This window comes from Geotrypetes seraphini, chromosome 3, assembly GCF_902459505.1.
Source record: "Geotrypetes seraphini chromosome 3, aGeoSer1.1, whole genome shotgun sequence".
Taxonomy (NCBI): domain Eukaryota; kingdom Metazoa; phylum Chordata; class Amphibia; order Gymnophiona; family Dermophiidae; genus Geotrypetes; species Geotrypetes seraphini.
The window spans coordinates 241256684-241278343 of record NC_047086.1 but is presented as its reverse complement, the minus strand read 5'-3'; the positions used below and the strand labels follow the sequence as shown (position 1 = coordinate 241278343).

The window sequence follows — 21660 nt, the reverse complement described above, 5'->3', positions numbered from 1 at the left end:
CCGGTAGCGTTTTTACCGCACGCTGCAGATTAGCGCGTGCTGCCCTCGCGCTACGTGTGAAAACTAATGCCAGCTCAATGGTGGCGTTAGCGTCTAGCGTGTGCGCTAAAACCGCTAGCGCAGCTTAGTAAACAGAGCCCTAAGTTTCTTTTTTTTAACATTCACCTCATTTTATCATGGTCTTCTTTTTAAAGTTAAGTATTATTATATTGGATTTCCTGTGTGTACTTACTCCAGAGATTATATCAAATCTGATCATGTTATGATCACTGTTATCAAGTGGCCCCAGCACCATTACCTCCTGTGCCAATTCACGTGCTCCACTAAAAACTAGGTCTAGAATTGCTTCGCCTCTTGTTGGTTCTTGAACCAGCTGCTCCATTAAACAGTCCTTGATTTTATCAAGGAATTTTATCTCCCTAGCCTGCCCTGAAGTTACACTTATCCAGTCAATATCAGAGTAATTGAAATCACCCATTATTATTGTGTTACACAGTCCATTAGCCTCCCTAATTTCTGATAACATTTCAGCATCTGTCTGTTCATCCTAGTTGGGTGGACAATAGTTCACTCCCATCACTACCCTTTTCCCTTTTACACATGGAATTTCTGTCCATAGGGATTCTAAGGTATATTTTGGCTCCTGTAGAATTTTTAGTCTATTCGATTCAAGGCCTCCACCAATTCAATCCATCCTATTACTGTGATATAATTTGTTCCTGGTATCACAGTGTTCCATTGGTTATCTTCCTTCTACCAGGTCTCAGAATTGCCTATTAAATCAATCTTTTTTTCTTAGGTTTTTGGCATTTGCATACAGACATTTCAAACAACGTTTGTCATTCCTATTTACAGCTTGGCACGGATAATTTGCAATCTTTAAAATCAGTCTGTTCTTTATTTAAGGACACCTGATCTACTGTGGTCTCTATTGCAACCTCACTATTGGGATGCCCAATCTTTCCTATTAGGTTATATCTTTTAAAGATACCTTGTTCCGAACCATGCTCTTTTGATCGAATGTCAGCCTTCCCCCAGTTTCTGGTTTAAAAACTGCTCTATCTCCTTTTTAAATGTTGATGCCAACATCCTATTTCTATCCTGGTTAAGGTGGAGCCCATCTTTGCATAACAGGCTCCTCCTTCCCCAGAATATTGCCCAATCTAAACAATCTAAAGCCCTCCTCCCTGCACCATTGCTTCATCCATGCATTGAGATTCTGGAGCTCTGCCTGTCTTTTGGGTCCTGCACTTGGAACAAGGAGCCCTTCTGAAAATACTACACTAGAGGTTCTGGATTGTAGCTTCCTACCTAAGTGCCTGCATTTGGCTTCCAGTATCTCCATATCACATTTCCCCATGTCATTGGTACTGATATGAACCAAGACAGCAGGCTCCTCCCCTGCACTGTCTAAAAATCTTATCTAGGTGATATGTGAGGTCCACCACCTTTGTACCAGGCAGGCAAGTGAGCAAGTGATCCTCACATTCACCAGCCACCTAGCTAGCTTTATGCCTATTGATTGAATCTTCCACAGCAATGGCCATCCCTTCCCTCCTAGGCAGAAACCCAAGGAGACATAACCTCAGTGCAGGAGGATAGTGCATCCCATGGTGGGTAAGTCCTGGCTACAGAATTACTTCCTACTTCACCAGGGTGATGTTCTCCTTTAAGAAGACCTGCCTCCTCCATGGCAGCATAGGAGCTGGGACTTCTCTACAAAGTACTCCACATTCACAAACACAAAGGGACTGTAATAATAAAAAAAACCCTCAAATACCCTTAGTGCAAATCCTGTTTTCAAAAAAAGAGATTTCACTTTTTACTCCTTTACAATAGCATAATTTTAAGCCTCTTCCTAAGGCTCAGCAACGCACTGTGGATTTAAAACTCAAAAAGCCACTAATATGCTTTAGGAATCTTGTAAAGGGAGAGAAAAAGCCTTAGACTCATGCCTGCTGCTAATTTTATAAGCATTCAGGCTACTATTAGAGTTACCTCATCGGAATAAAAATCCCCTCCTCCAAGTATTCCTATTTTCAGTAATAAATACTTTTCAAATATTCAAATATTTCAATAAAATTCCATCCACATGCACCGGGAACCCTACTCTAAACTCCTAAAGAACAGCTGTGTCGGGAGCGACCATAAAATCGCTTCCCGCTAATGTAATTGGACTGCATCCAGATTGTGTGCCAGTATATAATGTTACTAATACTGTTATGATAAATACCGTATTTTCACGCAAATAACGCGCACCCGTATAAAACGCGCACACGGGTATAGCGCGCAGAAATCACGATGATATGTACAAAAACTTTGGTATACCGCGCTCACGGGTATACCGCGCATGCTGCCCGACGCTCCTTTCGCCCGCCCTGACTTTCCGTGCGCTGTCCCGACTCTCCGTTCACCCCCCCTGACTTCCGTGCACTGTCCCCCCTTGAAGGTCTGTCCCCATCCTGAAAGCCTGATGCCCCCCCCCGACGTCCGATACATCCCTCCCCCCGAAGGACCGCCGATTCCCCAACAATATCGGGCCAGGAGGGAGCCCAAATCCTCCTGGCCACGGCGACCCCCTAACCCCACCCCGCACTACATTACGGGCAGGAGGGATCCCAGGCCCTCCTGCCCTCGACGCAAACCCCCCTCCCCCCAACGCCCGCCCCCCCCCAAGAACCTCCGACCGCCCCCCCAGCCGACCCGCGACCCCCCTGGCGACCCCCCCACCCCCCTTCCCCGTACCTTTGGTAGTTGGGCCAGAAGGGAGCCCAAACCCTCCTGGCCACGGCGACCCCCTAACCCCACCCCGCACTACATTACGGGCAGGAGGGATCCCAGGCCCTCCTGCCCTCGACGCAAACCCCCCTCCCCCCCAACGACCGCCCCCCCCAAGAACCTCCGACCGCCCCCCCAGCCGACCCGCGACCCCCCTGGCGATCCCCACGACCCCCCCACCCCCCTTCCCCGTACCTTTGGTAGTTGGCCGGACAGACGGGAGCCAAACCCGCCTGTCCGGCAGGCAGCCAACGAAGGAATGAGGCCGGATTGGCCCATCCATCCTAAAGCTCCGCCTACTGGTGGGGCCTAAGGCGCGTGGGCCAATCAGAATAGGCCCTGGAGCCTTAGGTCCCACCTGGGGGCGCGGCCTGAGGCACATGGTCGGGTTGGGCCCATGTGCCTCAGGCCGCGCCCCCAGGTGGGACCTAAGGCTCCAGGGCCTATTCTGATTGGCCCACGCGCCTTAGGCCCCACCAGTAGGCGGAGCTTTAGGATGGATGGGCCAATCCGGCCTCATTCCTTCGTTGGCTGCCTGCCGGACAGGCGGGTTTGGCTCCCGTCTGTCCGGCCAACTACCAAAGGTACGGGGAAGGGGGGTGGGGGGGTCGTGGGGGTCGCCAGGGGGGTCGCGGGTCGGCTGGGGGGGCGGTCGGAGGTTCTTGGGGGGGGCGGTCGTTGGGGGGGAGGGGGGTTTGCGTCGAGGGCAGGAGGGCCTGGGATCCCTCCTGCCCGTAATGTAGTGCGGGGTGGGGTTAGGGGGTCGCCGTGGCCAGGAGGGTTTCGGCTCCCTTCTGGCCCGATATTGTCGGGAAGTCGGCGGTCCTTCGGGGTGGGGGTGCGAGTGGTCCTGCCGGGGGGGGGGGGATGTATCGGACGTCGGGGAGTCGGCCGGGCAAGAGGGCTTGGGCTCCCTCTTGCTCCGATCGTGGATGCGGGTGCGGGTGGGAGCGCGTGCGAGCGGTCGTTCGGGGTGGGGGTGCGAGTGGTCCTGCCGGGGGGGGGGATGTATCGGACGTCGGGGAGTCGGCCGGGCAAGAGGGCTTGGGCTCCCTCTTGCTCCGATCGTGGATGCGGGTGCGGGTGGGAGCGCGTGCGAGTGGTCGTTCGGGGTGGGGGTGCGAGTGGTCCTGCTGGGGGGGTGAATCGGGCGTCGGGCGGGGTGGGAACTATGTTTTAAAACTTTTGTATACCGCGCTCACGCATATAACGCGCGAGGGGTATGCGCGGTAGGTAAAAACGCGTATAACGCGCGCGTTATATGCGTGAAAATACGGTACTTATCTTTCCCAGTGCTGGGCTGGATCAGGCCCATGTGTCTTTTATACACACTGCTGTTCTTGTGGCAAGTCTGCACTCTACAACGTCCCTCTATGTACCTCTCTGTCTCCCTCAGCTCCTCCAAGTCTGCTATTCTCCCCTTAAGCGATAGGAGCTGTTCCCTGAGTGCTAGGAGCTCTTTGCACAGCGTACACCAACTGGGAGATAATCAAACATGTGACAATGCAAAAGACTGAATAGCCCCCATCTCACTGCTGGACTGCTGCCTGCATCTTAAAATTGGTGATTTCTTTGTTAGGTTGGGGAAGGGGTAAAACGCGGACCTTGCGGATCTAAAACCGCACGTCCTTAAAAATCTGAGGTCCGTGTCCGTGCCACTTGTAGCTTCTGTCTCTGACAGACCTCTATGAGATTTTAACGCTGACGGATCTGTCTCAGCATAGGGAGGGAAAAGTATTAGGATCTGTCAGCGCTAAAATCTCATAGAGATCTGTCAGAGCCAGAGACTAGTGCTGGAGCGGCAGAGCAGAAGCCTTCTTATGTATAGGTTTTCGGAAAGACAAAGAGAGCGGGAATATAGGTTTGGGACGTGCGTTATGGAAAAGAAGTCTCTAAACATTGCTGGGTGCTGCCGGGGTTCAGTCTGAGGATCGTAGGCATGAGGCAGAGCCTCGGCTGCTTTTCTTCCTCTGAATTGCTTGATGTACCCCTCTGCTCTGCCTTTCTTGGAGAAGGGGTATAACGCGGGCCTCAGTCTCTGACAGACCTCTATGAGATTTTAGCAATGATGGATCCTAATACTTTTCCCTCCCTATGCTGAGACATCCATCAGTGCTAAAATCTCATAGAGGTCTGTCAAAGACAGAAGGTACAAATGGCACGGACACGGACCTCAGATTTTTAAGGACGTGCGGTTTTAGATCCGCGAGGTCCGTCAAGTCCGCGTTTTACCCCTTCCCGTTAGGTTGCTAAGAGAGTAGAAACATGATAGTATTTAGTTTTTATTATTATTATTTTGTATTATATGTAATCTTGTAAATGGTAGGTTTCCCCCAAGGAGCTACTAGCCTGTATTTATGAGAATTAATTACTTCTTAATAGACATGCCCTAATTACTTTTGCAGCCTTCTAATTGGTTCAAGGGCCTGTAAATCAGAGATCAGGACAGGGGTGGATGGATGTGAGAGGGAAGGAATTAAAGTCTAACCTGAGGCTTCCTGTACCTATTAGTTGTGCTTTATACTTGCAAGGGGCATTTTTTGAGAAAAACAAACAAACAACAAAAAACCTCCCCATCTAAGTCCAACTTGGATGTTTCCAGCTGGATGTCCAAAGTTGGAAGAACAGAAATGGCCATTTTCAAATGGCAAACTGTTGGATGTCCAAATATATATATTTCTTTGAAAATCATCTATACCTTTGAAAATCGTTTATACCTCATTTTCGATCAGAAAAACAACTATGTTGATAATGTCCAAATGCAGACCATTTGGACATGGGAGGGGCCAGCATAGTAATAGACTGGCCATCCCAACAGAGCACATGAGTAAATCAAGGAAAATTTTTGTTGTTTATCTGCAATTACATCACTTTCTTTTCCAGAGATAAATAAAAAAACGATTTGACATCGATAAATGAACATTTCTTAAGAAAGAATGGAATATTTCATGGGGTGTCCTAATTTTTTCACATGGCTTTTATGATTACAAGTCATACTATTTCAAGAATGTGCACTCAAACCTCTGCTCTAAACCAGGGAGTTTCAACCTGATTCTCAAGACACACCAAACCAGTCAGGTTTTTACGATAGCACAATGAATATGTATGAGATAAATTTGCATATAATGGAGGCACTGCCTACAAATAAATCGCATGCATATTCACTGTAGTTATCCTGAAAACCTGACTGGATGTGTTCTAAGGACTGAATTGAGAACCCCTGCTCTTAACCTAAATATGTTTTTAGGGATTTTATTTTGGTCTCATGTTTTCTTTGTTTTATTAATAGCCACGAGGCGGTGTGGAACAAGGCCCGGAAAGTCTAAGAAAAGCTGGACTGATTGAGAAACTAGAAAGTCTAGGTAAATTTCAAATTAAAGTGAAAGTCAAGATGCATAAGAGCAATGCATAATATCAGGTGCTGGCTTTAACCGTTGCAGTGTTGAGTAGCTTTTTTATAATAACATTCTTATGCCAAGTTTACCTCCTAAACATATTCAGGATGGCACATAATGGTAATATGAAACTGATACATGTTTTTACATCTAGGTTACATGGAATGGATAAAAACAATACATTTATCATAAAGAGGGAAAAACAGGTCATGAGAGTTCTGACCAGAGGCTTGCTCAGTTTAAGCAACAGATATGATAGCTTCACTGATAAGAGTTCCAGCAGGGAAGGGGTAAAACACGGACCTTGTGGATCTAAAACTGCAAGTCCTTAAAAATCTTAGGTCCGTGCATTGACAAGTCCATCTTTTAGCTTATTCCACCGCTTTCCCAGCACGCTCAGCTCAGGTCCCCGGCTCTGCCTTCCCTAATGGCTAAGGAGGGAGGAGGCGAACCGTGGCTTTTGTTAATTAGCCCGATCGTCCCTTCCTCCAGATCTCTCCCTCTGCTCTGATTCCGAGAACCCCCGTGATATGACACTGGATGGTAAATAGCTGGGTTTTAGGGGGGGGGGGAGTTAAAAATGTGTGCAAGGTCTGCAGTGCATCTGGCCTCATGGATCTGAACTGCACATCCTTGAAAATCTCAGGTCCGCACCACTTTTAGTCTCTGGCTCTGACAGACCTCTATGAATTTTTAGCGCTGACGGATCCTAATGCTTTTCCCTCCTTAAGCTGAGCCTAAAAGTGGCGCAGACCTCAGGGCAAAAGTTTTGCTGCTATTCTCAGCATAGGGAGGGAAAATCATTAGGAGTTCTGTCAGAGCCAGAAACTACAAGTGGCATGGACCTCAGATTTTTAAGGACGTGCAGTTTTAGATCCGTGAGGTCCATGTTTTACCCCTTCCCGTTCCAGCAGAGGATTCAGTTCCCATCAAGCACTGACATGCACTAAAAAGTTTCTATTGATAAGCAGCTGGCAGTAATTGAGGCATCCAGAGCAATGGCCAATTAAATTATGTAGCTTATAACACTATGCAATGCTATCTTGTATAGTATATATGCTCTAAAATAGGGCCCTAAGCTAAGTACTGTACTACAGATGGAGATAGTGGATGCTGTAGCTGGGCAGACTGGATGAGCCATTCGGCCTTTATCTGCCATCATGTTTCTATGTGAAAAAGTATTTCCTGAGTCTACCTCCTTGCAACCTCCATTCATTTCCTCTAGTTCTATGCCCTCTATAAAAGAGGTTGTTTGAATATTAATACCTTTCAAGTACTTAAAGGTCCTCTCTCTCCTTTTTTCCAGTGTGTACATATTCAAGCCCTCCAGTCTCTTCTCTTACATCTTATGGCAACAAACCCTGTACCGTTTTTGTCGCCTTCCCCTGAACCACATCAAGTGGGTTTTTTTTTTTTTTTTAAACATCCTTGTGGAGATACAGGCTCCAAAACTGGCCACAGTATTCCAACTCACAAGTCGTACAGGGGCATCAACACCTCCTTTCTTCTGCTGGTTACACCTGTCTTTATGCAGCCTAGTATTCTTTGGGCAACAGCCACTGCATTGTCACTTTGTTTTGCCCCCTTGAGATCTTCAGACATCTTCACTCTCGCCCCCTAGCACATACTGTAATCTTGGATTGTTTCAAGCCATTGTAGAAAGAACTCCCGCCCCCTAGCACATACTGTAATCTTGGATTGTTTCAAGCCATTGTAGAAAGAACTCCCTTCCCTCAAAATTAGGGAGCTCCGCCCCCCCCCCCCCCTAAAACCTGTAACAGTTGTGGCCCTGGCTCCTCTCATATGTGAGCTCCTCCAGTGGGTGGGAGGGAAAACTGTACTCCCACCACCCCTTCATGTGTGGCATGCTTCCCAGGCATACCTATAAAAGGACTGCCTCTCCTGCCAAAGAGGATCATAGCTGACAGGGGCTAAGTTGGACCCATTCAACACTGCCACAAGTCTCTTTGAGTGGAAGGAAATGGCACAGCCATGGATGGGCTCAGGCCCACCCAGTAGCAACAACTCCCTGATATAGCTGGTGGGGATCCCCTGACCCCGCCAGCTAAACACTCCCAACATCTCTCCCTCCTGCATATCTTTTAAAGTTCAGATCTTCACCAGCAGCACCTGCTGTGCTGATCCAACTTATACCATCTACTGGAGGTAGAGAAATACTTATGAGTTACAAGCTGCACTAGTCCTTATAACGATTATGTCAAAAGACTTCATTTTCTCTATATCAGAACACAAATTGATTTAAACTGATATAGCAGGATGATAAGGAAGCCAGACTAGTCAGGATGCACCTTCCTCTCTATAATTCTATTTAGCCTCCTAACCAAAATCTTTAAGTAAAAGCTTTACTTCCTGGTTTAACAGCGAAATAGGGGGATGGGATCTGCATTGTGATGGATCCTTCTTTCTTATGGATTACTGAGATGATGAAACGCAATACAATATTGAACTCGTAATATAAATGTGCATGAGTTGAGTTTCTTTCATTTGAAAGGAAACTGCAATGAGAGGGCATAGGATGAAGTTAAGAGGTGATAGGCTACGGAGTAATCTGAGGAAATACTTTTTTACAGAAAAGGTGGTAGATGTATGGAACAGTCTCCTGGAAGAGGTGGTAGAAACAGAGACTGTGTCTGAATTCAAGAGGGCCTGGGATAGGCACGTGGGATCTCTCGGAGAGAGAAAGAGATAATGGTTACTGCAGATGGGCAGACTAGATGGGCCATTTGGCCTTTATCTGCCGTCATGTTTCTATCGTGTGTGTATGTGGAAAGTCTGCACTCTGTAGATCAGGGATTCTGAATCCCAGGTCAGTCTGATTTTCCACAATAAAAATGCTTGAGATATATTTGCACGCACTGCCTCCATTGTATGCAAATATAACTCATACATAGTCATTATGGATATCTTGAAAACCAACCTGGCTTGAGGTTCCTTGAGGACACACAAAAGCTGAAGGGCCGGTCTCCCTCTTCCTCTACCCTCATCTCATGGGACAATGATTCACTAGAAGGTTTCAGGGGATGTTGCTGGCAGGAGCAATCCCCACTCACTCCTGTTACTGTCAAAATAGTAATAACACATGACCCCTAGCAGTAGTCTTATGGTCCTAAGGAAGCTATTTGACATATTGACTCCTAGTGGTATTACCAAGAGATTACAGCTCATTGCATTGGAGAACTAAATTTTACAAAGGGCTCCTTTTACAATGCTGCGGTAGCGATTCTCTTGCAGTAAATGCACTAAAACTCATAAGAACTGAATGGGCTTCAGTGCATTTGCCACAGGGGACTTGCTATCGCAGCTTTGTAAAAGTGGCCCCAAAATAGGTATTGACCTAGAAACATTTGCACAGGTTAGTACATGAGATCTAAAAGGTTAGCAAGGTGTTGTTGGGTGCTCTACAGTATAGGAAAGAAATTTAGAACAATGCTTCCAAAGTTATTGGAAATTGGGACTGACATACCAGGCCAGTTTCTCTATAGGAACTCAAAATGTACCATGACCTGACTACATCTAAATATCATACTATCTTATGTTTCCTTCTTGTAGAATTGTAGCCAAGAAGAACTAGTACCAGTGTATCTTATTCTACCTAACCTCCCTTCTTATTTTCTGGGCTTTCTTCTCCATTCTGAAAATAGCGATGGTAAACACTCCTCACTGAACACAAACAGATGTTCTATATTCTTGTTGCTTTATACCAGGGATCTCAAAGTCCCTCCTTGAGGGCCGCAATCCAGTTGGGTTTTCAGGATTTCCCCAATGAATATGCATTGAAAGCAGTGCATGCACATAGATCTCATGCATATTCATTGGGGAAATCCTGAAAACCCGACTGGATTGCGGCCTTTGAGGAGGGACTTTGAGACCCCTGCTTTATACCATATTTAAATCTTTGCATTGTTATGTTGGATCCGGGTATTATATCTAGTGTTCCAAGATCCACCCTCAAACTCAGCATTGCAATTAAGGTTGCCAGCTGGCTCCAGATCTTCAGAACAAGCTGAACATATCCTGGTTTGACTCACTCCTTAAAAATAGCGATGGTAAACACTCCTCACTGAACACAAATAGATGTTCCATATGCTTGTTGCTTTATAGCATATTTGAATCTTTGCATTGTTATGTTGGATCCGGGTATTATATCTAGTGTTCCAAGATCCACCCTTCAAACTTAATATTGCAATTAAGGTTGCCAGCTGGCTCCAGATCTTCGGAACAAGCTGAGCTTATCCTGGTTTGACTTTATTGCATGCAGGGACTTGTAATCTACTTATGTATGTGTGTCCTTTAGGGAACGCAATAGAAAAAAAATCAGAACTGTATGTAAAAAATTAAAAGCAACACTAGATCAACATGTTAAAAGAGGAAAAACAGTGGAGCTTGTTTATTGGGAAGTATTAATTGTCTCTATGAAGAAATTCACCCAAGGCAACATACAGCAGGTACAGTTTGACATGCCACTTACAAATTTGGTAACCCTAGCCTGCAAAGACAGATCTTAGTGGAAAGCTTGCTAATGAATAGAAAAATACAATTATCTCCAATGTCCCAAAAGTTCCATAAAACTTACCTAGTAACAAGCACTTGCTGTCATCAGGGCTTCCCAGATTTAGGTGAGGACTCTAGAGCCAGTCAGGTTTCCAGGATATCCAGAATGAATATGCATGAGATAAATTTATATTTGCTCACCATATAGTTTATAATTCAAAGGATACAAAGGTCCTATTAGTATTCCCTAGTTTCCAAACAGTATTTCATAGACTTTATTTTGTTATAGTGACTTCTGACCTTAGTCTTGCTCTTATCCTCCCCAGAATATGATGTTAAGGATTATGGTAATCTGCATTTCGCTGATGTTCCCAATGATGAGCCTTTCCAGAATGTGAAGAACCCCAGGACGGTGGGCCAAGCCAATGAGAAACTGGCAAATGCCGTAGCTGAGGTCAAGAAAAATGGAAGAACCTGTTTAGTACTTGGCGGAGATCATAGGTTCTACTTCCTATTTATAATATCTGGAAATACAGGGGGAGGGAGTGGGGTGTCAAAGTACACCAATATGGAAACTGAAAAAAGAGCACCAATAGCCTCAAAAACCGGGACCAGTCTTTATTGAATTGACCCGACATGGGCTGTATTTCAGCACACAAGACCTGTGCCAGGGATCATCACAAATGCAAAATGTCAATTGAAACAAAGATGCAAAAACAGACAATCTATCTGCATTTATGGGTCATGTTTCATCTTCTCTTTATGTTAATCTCATATAAGAACAATGCTGGGCTGCTGAGAAAGCCATAAGCCTTCCCAGACCGAAGACCGAAAGAGATTGGAACTTAGCCACATGTGCCAAAGTGAGCAAGCCTTCTCAGCAACCGACATCATTCTTATATGGAGATTAACAGAAAAAGAAAATGAAACATGACCTATAGATGCAGATAGATTCTGTCTGTTCTTGCATTTCAATTGACATTTTGCAATTGTGACATCCCCTGATGCAAGCACTGTGTACTGAAACACATCTCGTACTAGGTAAATTCAATAAAGACTGGTACCAGTTTTTGAAGCTCTTGGTGCTATTTACAGTCTGTCAAATTCAAATGACTGAAAGGAAAATGGAAATCCTACAGTATTGTAAAGTTAATTGTACCAAAGAAAATAATGAAGAAAATTAACTATTGGATCTGATATTCAGCTGCTGGGAGGTAGCCTGGATAACGACGGCAGTCTGCACTGGCCGCAGATATATTCGATGCCGGGCCATTTCCAGTGACTGGCTCTGAATATCAAGATTTTTTTGGCTGCTAAAAAGTTAACCAGCTAAATAAGTATTCAGTGCTGACTGGTTACGTTTATAGTGGCCAACGAGAGGACTTGGATTTGGCCGTTAAACTAAGCCGCTCAGCGCTGAAAATTGCCAGTTATCGCACAATATAGGCAATTAACATTTAGCTGTTAACCATGAATATTCAGCTGCGATAATTGGTTCTCTCACACTGAATATTCACATTTAACTGGTTAAGTGCTAGTTAACCAGTCAGAGCCATTTCTGGCCAGTTAAATAGCACTGAATATTGGCTGAATTGTAACACACAAGGCTCTCTTACAATATAGAAAATGATATACGTTTACAGATCTTCTGATTTTTAGGTTTAAACAAATAAGCACTAATAAAACACATGCAGCAAGTAAACAAACAATCAAATAAATGAATAGAATTGTATAGCTGAAAAATGGCACTTACCCTAGTATAGGGTTGCCAGATTTTACATTCGTAAAATCCGGACCCCCCCCTAGACCGCCAGCAGGCCTGCCCATCCCCACCCTGTTACGCTCCAGTCCTGCCCCTAATCCCTCTCTAGCCCCACCCATGCTGCTTGCTGTGGTCGGGCAGGAGGGCACCCGCGCATGCACGGATGCGATGTGATCATGTCACGCGCACTCACGCATGCATGTGACATCATGGCATGGCATCCACGCCTGCGCGGATGCCCTCTTGCCCGACACAATTTCAGGGGAAGCTGTTCAAAACCTGGACAAAGTGCCGGGTTTTGAAAAGCCGTTCGGACCCCCCAGACATGTCCTCAAAAGGAGAACGTGTCCGGGGAAATCCGAACGTCTGGTAATCCTACCCTAGTATGTATTATTTCACTCCTTCGCTTGCCTGCCTTGCTCTGTGTTAATGTGCCCTTTTTGTGTATATCAAGCCAAGCACTGGTTCCCAGATGATAACACTAAAGTGTGACGCATCCAATATTTGGCAAATATCTTTCTCTATTTATATGAGGAACTAAACAATTCACCATCTATTTACTATATCCTCATTATATATTATCAAGAAATTTCTTTAGCATCAACAATCTTCCAAAGTCTTCTGATATATTATGATTTACTTGAATGTTATATTGTTAATCCTTTTAAATGTCACTTTTCATGAAAAGTGACATTTAAAAGGATTAACAATATAACATTCAAGTAAATCATAATATATCAGAAGACTTTGGAAGATTGTTGATGCTAAAGAAACACTAAAGGGGACCATTTTAGAACTCTCTGTGCAGATGAGACATATGTATGCAAACTTTGGGATTTTTCAAAGGGAAAATGGGTGCACACTTTCACTGAAAATTAGTCCAGAAAAGTACCCATACGTATTTACATCCATTTGCTTGTCTGAATACTGTTCAAAGGGGAAAATACACTTCTAGTTATGAGAATGTAAAAGTACAGCGTGTATGTATTTGCAAATCTTGCTTCCAGAGCGCCTCCCCCTAAAGGGGGTAAAATCTGATCTAATCACCATTCCACTAAATCCTCAAAATAGTTCAAAGTGGATCCCATGGACAGAATCTAGCCATTTCTAGAGTTTACGTGCTATAAAATTTGATTAAGCTCAACCAGAATAGCATTACATAAATACAATTGTCAATCCTCAATTACAATGATGCCAAAGCATCTAACAAAGGGGCTACCGTGTGATAATTTGTGGAGTGCATATGAACTGGCCCTGTGCATATAGTGTTATCTGCTTATGGGGTAAACCAGGGCTACCCAAGTTCAGTCCTTGAGATCTACTGGCAGGCCAGGTTTTCAGGATATCCACAATGAATATGCATGAGAAATATTTGGCTGCACTGCCTTCTTGGTATGCAAATCTCTCTCAAGCATATCCATTGTGGATATCCTGAAAACCTGGCCTGCCAGTAGATCTCGAGGACCGGACTGGGGCAGCCCTGGGGTAAACTATTGTCTAAGAACCCCCATAGCAACAGCTTTGAAAATTAGCCTCATACAGGGAGAGTGTGGAGCAATGGTTAAAGCTACAATCCAGCACCCTGAGGTTGTGGGTTCAAACCCACGCTGCTCCTTGTGGCCTTGGGCAAGTCACTTAATTGCCCCAGGTACATTACATAGATTGTGAGCCCACCAGGACAGACAAGGAAAAATGCTTGAGTACATGAATAAATTCATTTAAACCGTTCTGAGCTCCTTTGGGAGAACGGTATAGAAAAATGAAAAAATAAATAATGCTGGGTTTTCAATCCCATATTAATATATAAGAAGGGTAATGGGCCATTAAGGCAGGACAGTTACTACACCTCAGGAAGAGTAGTTAATGTGCTGTTGGCTCATCACCCTTTAATCCCAGAAGTCAACTCAGGGTCTGTTGACCCTAATTTCCCCTATCTCCTAAAACAATACATGCCCTCTTTGAGACCTCTGAATCAGTTCAGTCCTTGCAGGCTTTCTACCCTTCTCTCTCTCACCCCCGCTTCCCCCTCCCCATATACCCATGTAACTGGATGTGATCCCTTCAGGCCCCCTCAAACCAAAAAGGATCTTCTCACTCTAACTTCTCTTCCCCCAAGCCTCCACTGCCACCAAATAGGGAAGTTTCTTTTCTGCTCAGTATCGCACCAACAAGAAAATGGTACCTCTGTCACTTTGACCTAAATGTTATAGCACACAAAAGTCATTTTAATTTTGTTGCCACTGATGGCAGGAAGGAAATTGCCTTAATCTACTGAGCTGGAGAGGGCCATTGCATCATTGCTGGAGCTGCTCATTTATTGGAAAAGGTTACATGTTTTATTTTAAATAAGCCCTGTTTCCTTTTCTCAGCAAAGCATCATAAAAACTTAACACTGAAAGTGGTTTTGCTAAGGAGGATGATACATCTTATTACACCAATTTAAGCAACATGGGGAAAATTGCATAGACTGTAAGGCCTCTGGGAACCGGACCCCACCTATTGTACCTGAATGTGTGGCTTGCCTTAATTTACTGACAAAAGGTGTCAGGTAAATCCTTAAATCCCTTCCCTTCCAAATTAAAACAAAGATTTCCTGTGATGAATCAAATGTGAATGTGCTCATATTAGTTTTTCTCTAGCTTTGAAACAGTTTAGAGTACAATCATTTTCACTATGTCCACCTACATGTCATGTCCTAAACTCGTTAAAGACAAATATGGAGAAGTTTGCCAACAACACAGTACACAGGTCTATATTATTATCGAGCCAATCTTCCCTGTCCTGTTTTTCAAATTCAAGGTACAAAATGGAAAGCTTATTTGAAAAAAAAAAAAAAAAAAAGCATTGTACAATATACTGAGTCTAACAGAATATTTAGTGTGGGGTCGGACAGGCCAGTTGCATAAAATCAGTTTTGCAATGCTCACTCTGTTGACACAAGCTCTTCTATTTTCTACTGATTCAGCTTGGCGGTGGGAACGATCAGTGGACATGCAAAGGTTCACCCTGATCTTTGTGTCGTTTGGGTTGATGCCCATTCTGATATCAACACTCCGTATACTTCTCCAAGCGGCAACCTGCATGGCCAGCCTGTCTCCTTCCTCATCAAGGAATTGAAAGATAAGGTAACAGCGGCAGCCACCCCTTGCTAATATTTTGAGTTATGTGCCTTGCAAAACATTAATAGCATAGTTATGTAAACAACGTACAATGCTTATATAAGACTTTTTATTATCTTGTCATAAAAAAAAAATAATACCTTTTGACATGTCTTATGATAGGGCTCCTCAATTCCGGTCCTCAAGGTGCACAGGCAGGCAAGCTTTCAAGATATCCACAATGAATATGCATGAGAGAGATTTGCATGCCAAGGAGACAGTGCATTGAAATCTCTCATGCATATTCATTGTGGATATCCTGAAAGCCTGGCCTGCCTGTGGACCTCGAGGACCGGAATTGAGTAGCCCTGTCTTTCATGTGTATGATTTGGGGTTGTCTGTCTGTCCACATAAGCAGGAAATAGCCAAAAATAAACTGGATATTCCAATGCTGGTCACTGGAAATGGTCCAGCATCGAATATCCAGGCTCAGCGGTTCATAGTCTAAAGCACGCGAGGACAAAGGTGCGTAGACAACTGAGCGCAGGACTTCATTGCACCGAAGAAAAAACATATTTTAAAGGGCTCCGACGGAGGGTGTTGGTGGGGGAACCCCCACACTTTACTTAATAGAGATCGCGCTGGCGTTGTGGGGGGTTTGGGGGTTGTAACCCCCCTCATTATACTGGAAACTTAACTTTTTCCCTGTTTTTTAGGGGAAAAGTTAAATTTTCAGAATAATGTGGGGGGTTACACCCCCCACACCCCCCCAACATGACAGCGTGAGGCAGCGCGATCCCCCCACCCCCCCGTCAGAGCCCTTTAAAATACGGGTTTTCTTTGGCGCAATTAAGCCCTGCGCTCAGTTGTCCACGCTCGGTTGTCGGTGCACCTTTGTCCTCGCGCGCTTTTGACCCATCACCAGGCTCAGCACCCACTGCAGGAGTCAGCCCAGCTAACCCCCATGGTCTGAATATCGGCCTCTATGTTTCTAGCCATTGAAACTAAGGGGTGGGGGTGACAAAAGGAACTGGGGGAATTCAGAAAGTCACCCCCAACAAAAGCATAAGTATGACAGCAGTGGAAAAGATGAAAGTTAATTGGCCTGATATTCAGACCAAGGGAGGCAGCCCGGCTACCTCCCATAGTTGGCAGCAATCCTGGATATTCACGGCTGGAGCTGCATCCAGCCACTGGCATTGAATTTCCAGGTTAAAATTAGCTGCACGTGGACTTATCCAGCCAAGCCAATATTCATCACCTGGCCAGCTAAGGCCTATTGTCCAGACAGATCCACCTAAAAAGTAGCTCTATCTGGCTGCGCAACGTAACCAGCGAGCTGATGAATATTGATGGCGACTGGTTATGTTGCACAACATAGCTGGTCACCGGCAAGTCCGCTGAATGGAATATTCAGTGGGAGATAACCAGCTAACTCCCGCTGAATATTGACGGATAGCTAGCGTAATGGTACTTAGTTGGTTGGAAACTGTTCCCAGTCGGATAAGTCCCACTGAATAGTGGGCAGAATATGATGAAGCTTCTAAGCAACTCATTCCTGGGTAACAAATAGAAAGAAATGAGCCCAAAATGGACACAGTTTAAATACAGTAGAATTCTAGTTAACTAGTTCTCAACCAACCGACACTCTCAACTAAATGGCACAAAAAAAACAACAACAAATCACCAGCAAAAAAAATGATCGTCCTCCCTCCAGCCTTCAAAGTACCAGTGCCAGCCATTCTGACCCGAAAGCCTGCTCTCCCTACAGCCCCCAAAGCAGCAGTGGCAGCCAATCCTGACCCAACAACCCTCTCTCCCTCCCTTCTTCCAGCTCCCAAAGTAGCAGCAGTGGCAGCCAGTCCTGACCTGACAACCCCCTCTCCCTCCCTTCAGCACCCAATGCAACAGCAGCTGAACCTGACCCGACGACTCTTCTCCCTCCCCCCAGCCCCTGAAGTAGCAGCGGCAGTCAGTCCTGACCCGACAACCGCCTCTCCCTCCCTCCAGCCCCGACAACCCCCTCTCCCTCCCTCCAGCCCCTGAAGCAGCAGCAGCGGCAGCAGCTGGTTCTGACCTGACAACCCCGTCTCCTTCCCTCCCTTCAGCCCCTGAAGCAGCAGGAGCGGCAACTGGGCTTGATCCGACAACCCCCCGAAGCAGCAGCAGCTAGTCCTTACCCAACAACCTCCCTCCCTCCAGCCCCTGAAGCAGCAGTGGCAGCACTGTAAACGGGCTGCTCGCGGCCAGCTCCAGCAGAGCCTTTCCTCTGCCACATCACTTCCAACACAGCAGAAGAAAGTCCCATCTGCAGAATCATAAAAAATGCAGAGAGATTATGGCTGCTGTCAAAGTGCTCTACTCAGATAAATGGTAACAGAACCCATGAGGGAAAGGGTGACCCTGAATCTAATTCTCATAAATGGTGAAAGTGCTTCTAATGTCCGGATGGGTGTCCATCTAAGCAACAGTGATCACCCCATAGCATGGTTTGATATAAAACAGAGTGCAAACATACAAAACTCTATGGGCTCCTTTTACTAAGGTGTGCTAGCGTTTTTACCGCACACAGGAAATTACCGTGCGCTATACCACGCGCTACGCTTCTAGAACTAACGCCAGCTCAATGCTGGCATTAAGGTCTAGCGCGTGCGGCAATGTAACGTGCGCTGTTCCGCGCGTTAAAACTCTAACGCGGCTTAGTTAAAGGAGCCCTATGTATTGGATTTCAAACATGACGATTTTAGTAGAATAGAGTACCTGAAGAAAGAGCTGTCAGGATGAGTAGGTAGAGAAGTGAAAGGACAGTGGGTCCAAGCTAAAAGCAGCTATAAATATGGTAACAGATCTTTATGTACTGAAAGTAAACAAAAGCAAGAGATAAAGGAAACCTATATGGCTCGTCAAACAAGTGGCTAAAAAAGTGAAGGTAAAAGAGGTACAGAAGAATGCAGTAAGAGGCACTCAAAGAAATGAAGAGGGAATATGACTAGCAAGAGCACAGGTGGAATAAAATATAGCTAAAAATGTAAATAGGTGATAACTTTTATTCCCCAGATATGTTATAAAAAGGAGGAAGGCTAAAAGTGGAATTATAAGACTGAAAGATGCTGAGACCACTATGTAGAGAGTGATGGGGGGGGGGGGGAGGAAAGCAGAGTTGCTAAACAAATAAACTCTTCTGTATTTATGGAGGAAAATCCTGGAGAAGAACCATGGATATCTGCCAAGGGTATATATGGGAACAGAGTAGATATTGCACTGTTCAAAGAGGAAAGTGTTTTTGAACATCTTGAAAAACTGAAAGTGGACAAAGCTACAGGGCCGGATGGGATATATCTGAAAATATTGAGGAAAATCTGAGAAATCCTGACAGGACCACATAAGGATTTATTTAATAGATCTTTGGTGATGGGAGAGATTCTGCGGCATTGGAGATGAACAGATGTGGTCCCTCTTCACAAAAGTGGGGACATGGAAGAAGTGGGGAACTATACTTTGGTGACTGTAAAACTAATGGAGATGCTGCTGAAGAAAAAGATAGTGAACTTTCTAGAAAGCAACAGGAGTTGCAAGATTTATTTACTTATTTTAAAATTTTCTATACCATTTTATTCCAAAATGGTTTACAATAAAATTACATACATAAAATATTGAAACAGGTCAGAACAGATAAAAACAAAAGCAGAAAGAGTCAATCTTCGCAATAGGTCAAATGCTCAAAGAAATGCATCAACGAATGATTGCGTTTTCAGCCGTTTCCTGAATGAACTCCTATCCCCATATTTCCGAATTTGACCAACATGACCATTCCACAGTTTTACTCCTGCACATGAAAAGGTCATGCACTTGAATAATGGCTATGTTAGTTGTGTTACAACCTTAATATCCGTCCATATACTGCAATGATTTAATGGTAAGAAATGGGACTAGATACCAAAACTTTTTTCCATAGAATAATAGTTGATTAAATGCAAAATCCTCAGTCCCACCACTCCACCGCTGTTAGGATTCTGAACCGCGGGAAGAAATTACATGGTGACTTTCATCATTGGCTCTTGTGCATTTACCAATAGTCCAATACTAATATCTCTAGTTTTTTATATATATTTAAATATTCATTTTCTATTTTTCTTCAGCTATTTTATCATATACTAGTGTTTAAGCCCGTTACAATAACGGGTGCTAGAGTAGATGTCTGTATGTCTGTTTTTTGTTTGTCTCTCTCTCTCTCCCTGGACGCTGTCTGTCTATCATTCTTTGTGTCTGTGTCTCTCCCTGGTCCCCTGTCTGTGCGTCTTTCTTTCTGTCTGTCTCCCTGGCCCCCCTGCATGCCAAAGCAGCCTCCTTTCCCTCTCCCCCTGTTGTGCAATGCCTGCCTGCTTCTTGGCCCCCTTCTGTTCCCCCCCATGATTGCTGTCTGCCCCAGAACAACCATCCCCCCAAAGCAGCCCCCTTTCCCTCCCCCCATGGCCCCCAGTTGTGCCATGCCTGCCTGCTCTGTGGCCCCCTTATGTCCCCCCATGATTGCTTTCTGTCCCCAGCACAACCATCCCCCCAAAGCAGCCCCCTTTCCCTCTCCCCCTGTTGTGCAATGCCTGCCTGCTTTGTGGCCCCCCTTCTGTTCCTCCCCCCTCCCTGATTGCTGTCTGTCCTCAGCACACCCCTCCCCCCAAAGCAGCCCCCTTTCGCTCTCCCTCTGGCCCCCTGTTGTGCCATGCCTGCCTGCTCCATGGCCCTCTTTTGTTCCCCCCATGATTGCTGTCGGCCCCCAGCACAACCATCCCCCCAAAGCAGCCCCCTTTCCCTCTCCCCCTGTTGTGCAATGCCTGCCTGCTTTGTGGCCCCCCTTCTGTTCCTCCCCCCTCCCTGATTGCTGTCTGTCCTCAGCACACCCCTCCCCCCAAAGCAGCCCCCTTTCGCTCTCCCTCTGGCCCCCTGTTGTGCCATGCCTGCCTGCTCCATGGCCCTCTTTTGTTCCCCCCATGATTGCTGTCGGCCCCCAGCACAACCATCCCCCCAAAGCAGCCCCCTTTGCCTCTCCCCCTGTTGTGCAATGGCTGCCTGCCTGCTTCGTGCACTCAGCACAACCCTCCCACCAAAACAGCTCCCTTTTCTGGCTGCTCCAGGGCCCTTCTTTTTTGGCTTCCCCTCCCGTTCTTACCTTCCTCCATGCATCCATGTTTCCTGCTGCCGCTCCTGTTCCTGTTCAAAGCGGCCTGCTTAGGTTCATGGGCGGCTGTATTGAACCTCGCAGGCCACTCTCCATATGGTAGCATGTTCCTTTTGACGCGATCGCGTCAGAGGGAACGTGCTTCATGTGGAGAGCAGCCTGCGAGGTTCGCTACAGCCGGCCGCGAACCTCATCAGGCCGCTTCAAACAGGAGCGGCAGCAGTTGGTGCGGGAGGGGGGAGTTGTAGACGCTGCTGCGGCGCAAGGGGATCGGGGCCATGCTGCCAGCGGGACAGCCTTCAGCCCTCTCCCTTCTCCTCTCGCACGCTGTGGAGGCGATCGTTGGCTGGCTGCGGTCCCGGCTTGGAGAGGGCAGGGGGTGCTAGTGGCCGGCAACGGTGGAGAGCAGGGAAGAGCGCGCATGCCACTTGTCTTGCCTCGCGTGAGGCCAGACCGTAAGCCGCGCATGCGCACTTCCTATGTGTGCTACAGCTCACGGAAAACGGACGCACGCATAGGAAGTGCGCATGCGCGGCTTACCGTTTTATTATATTAGATAATGTGCACTTATCTCTGTATTGGCCAACATCTGGGAGCCTGACCCAACTTTTTTGCGCCATTGCGCTTTATCAAGGGTCTCCCGAGGTGGCTGCTGTCATCAGGCTCCCAGATGTTGGCCAATGCAGAGATAAGTGCACATTATATATGATAAAATAGCTGAAGAAAAATAGAAAATGAATATTTAAATATATATAAAAAACTAGAGATATTAGTATTGGACTATTGGTAAATGCACAAGAGCCAATGATGAAAGTCACCACGTAATTTCTTTCCGCGGTTCAGAATCCTAACAGCGGTGGAGTGGTGGGACTGAGGCTTTTGCATTTAATCAACTATTACTCTATGGAAAAAACTTTGGTATCTAGTCCCATTTCTTACCAT

The 21660-nt window shown here is 45.8% G+C and overlaps 1 protein-coding gene across 1 annotated transcript in view; it reads left to right on the top strand.

The window, feature by feature from the left end:
* ARG1 (arginase 1) overlaps positions 1-21660 on the top strand; it is a 49481-nt gene that overhangs the window by 7907 nt on the left and 19914 nt on the right. Inside the window, exons 2-4 of the mRNA XM_033935419.1 lie at positions 6068-6140; positions 11012-11186; positions 15413-15572. Coding sequence (XP_033791310.1) covers positions 6068-6140; positions 11012-11186; positions 15413-15572 — 408 coding nt within the window. The remainder of the gene's footprint in view (positions 1-6067; positions 6141-11011; positions 11187-15412; positions 15573-21660) is intronic.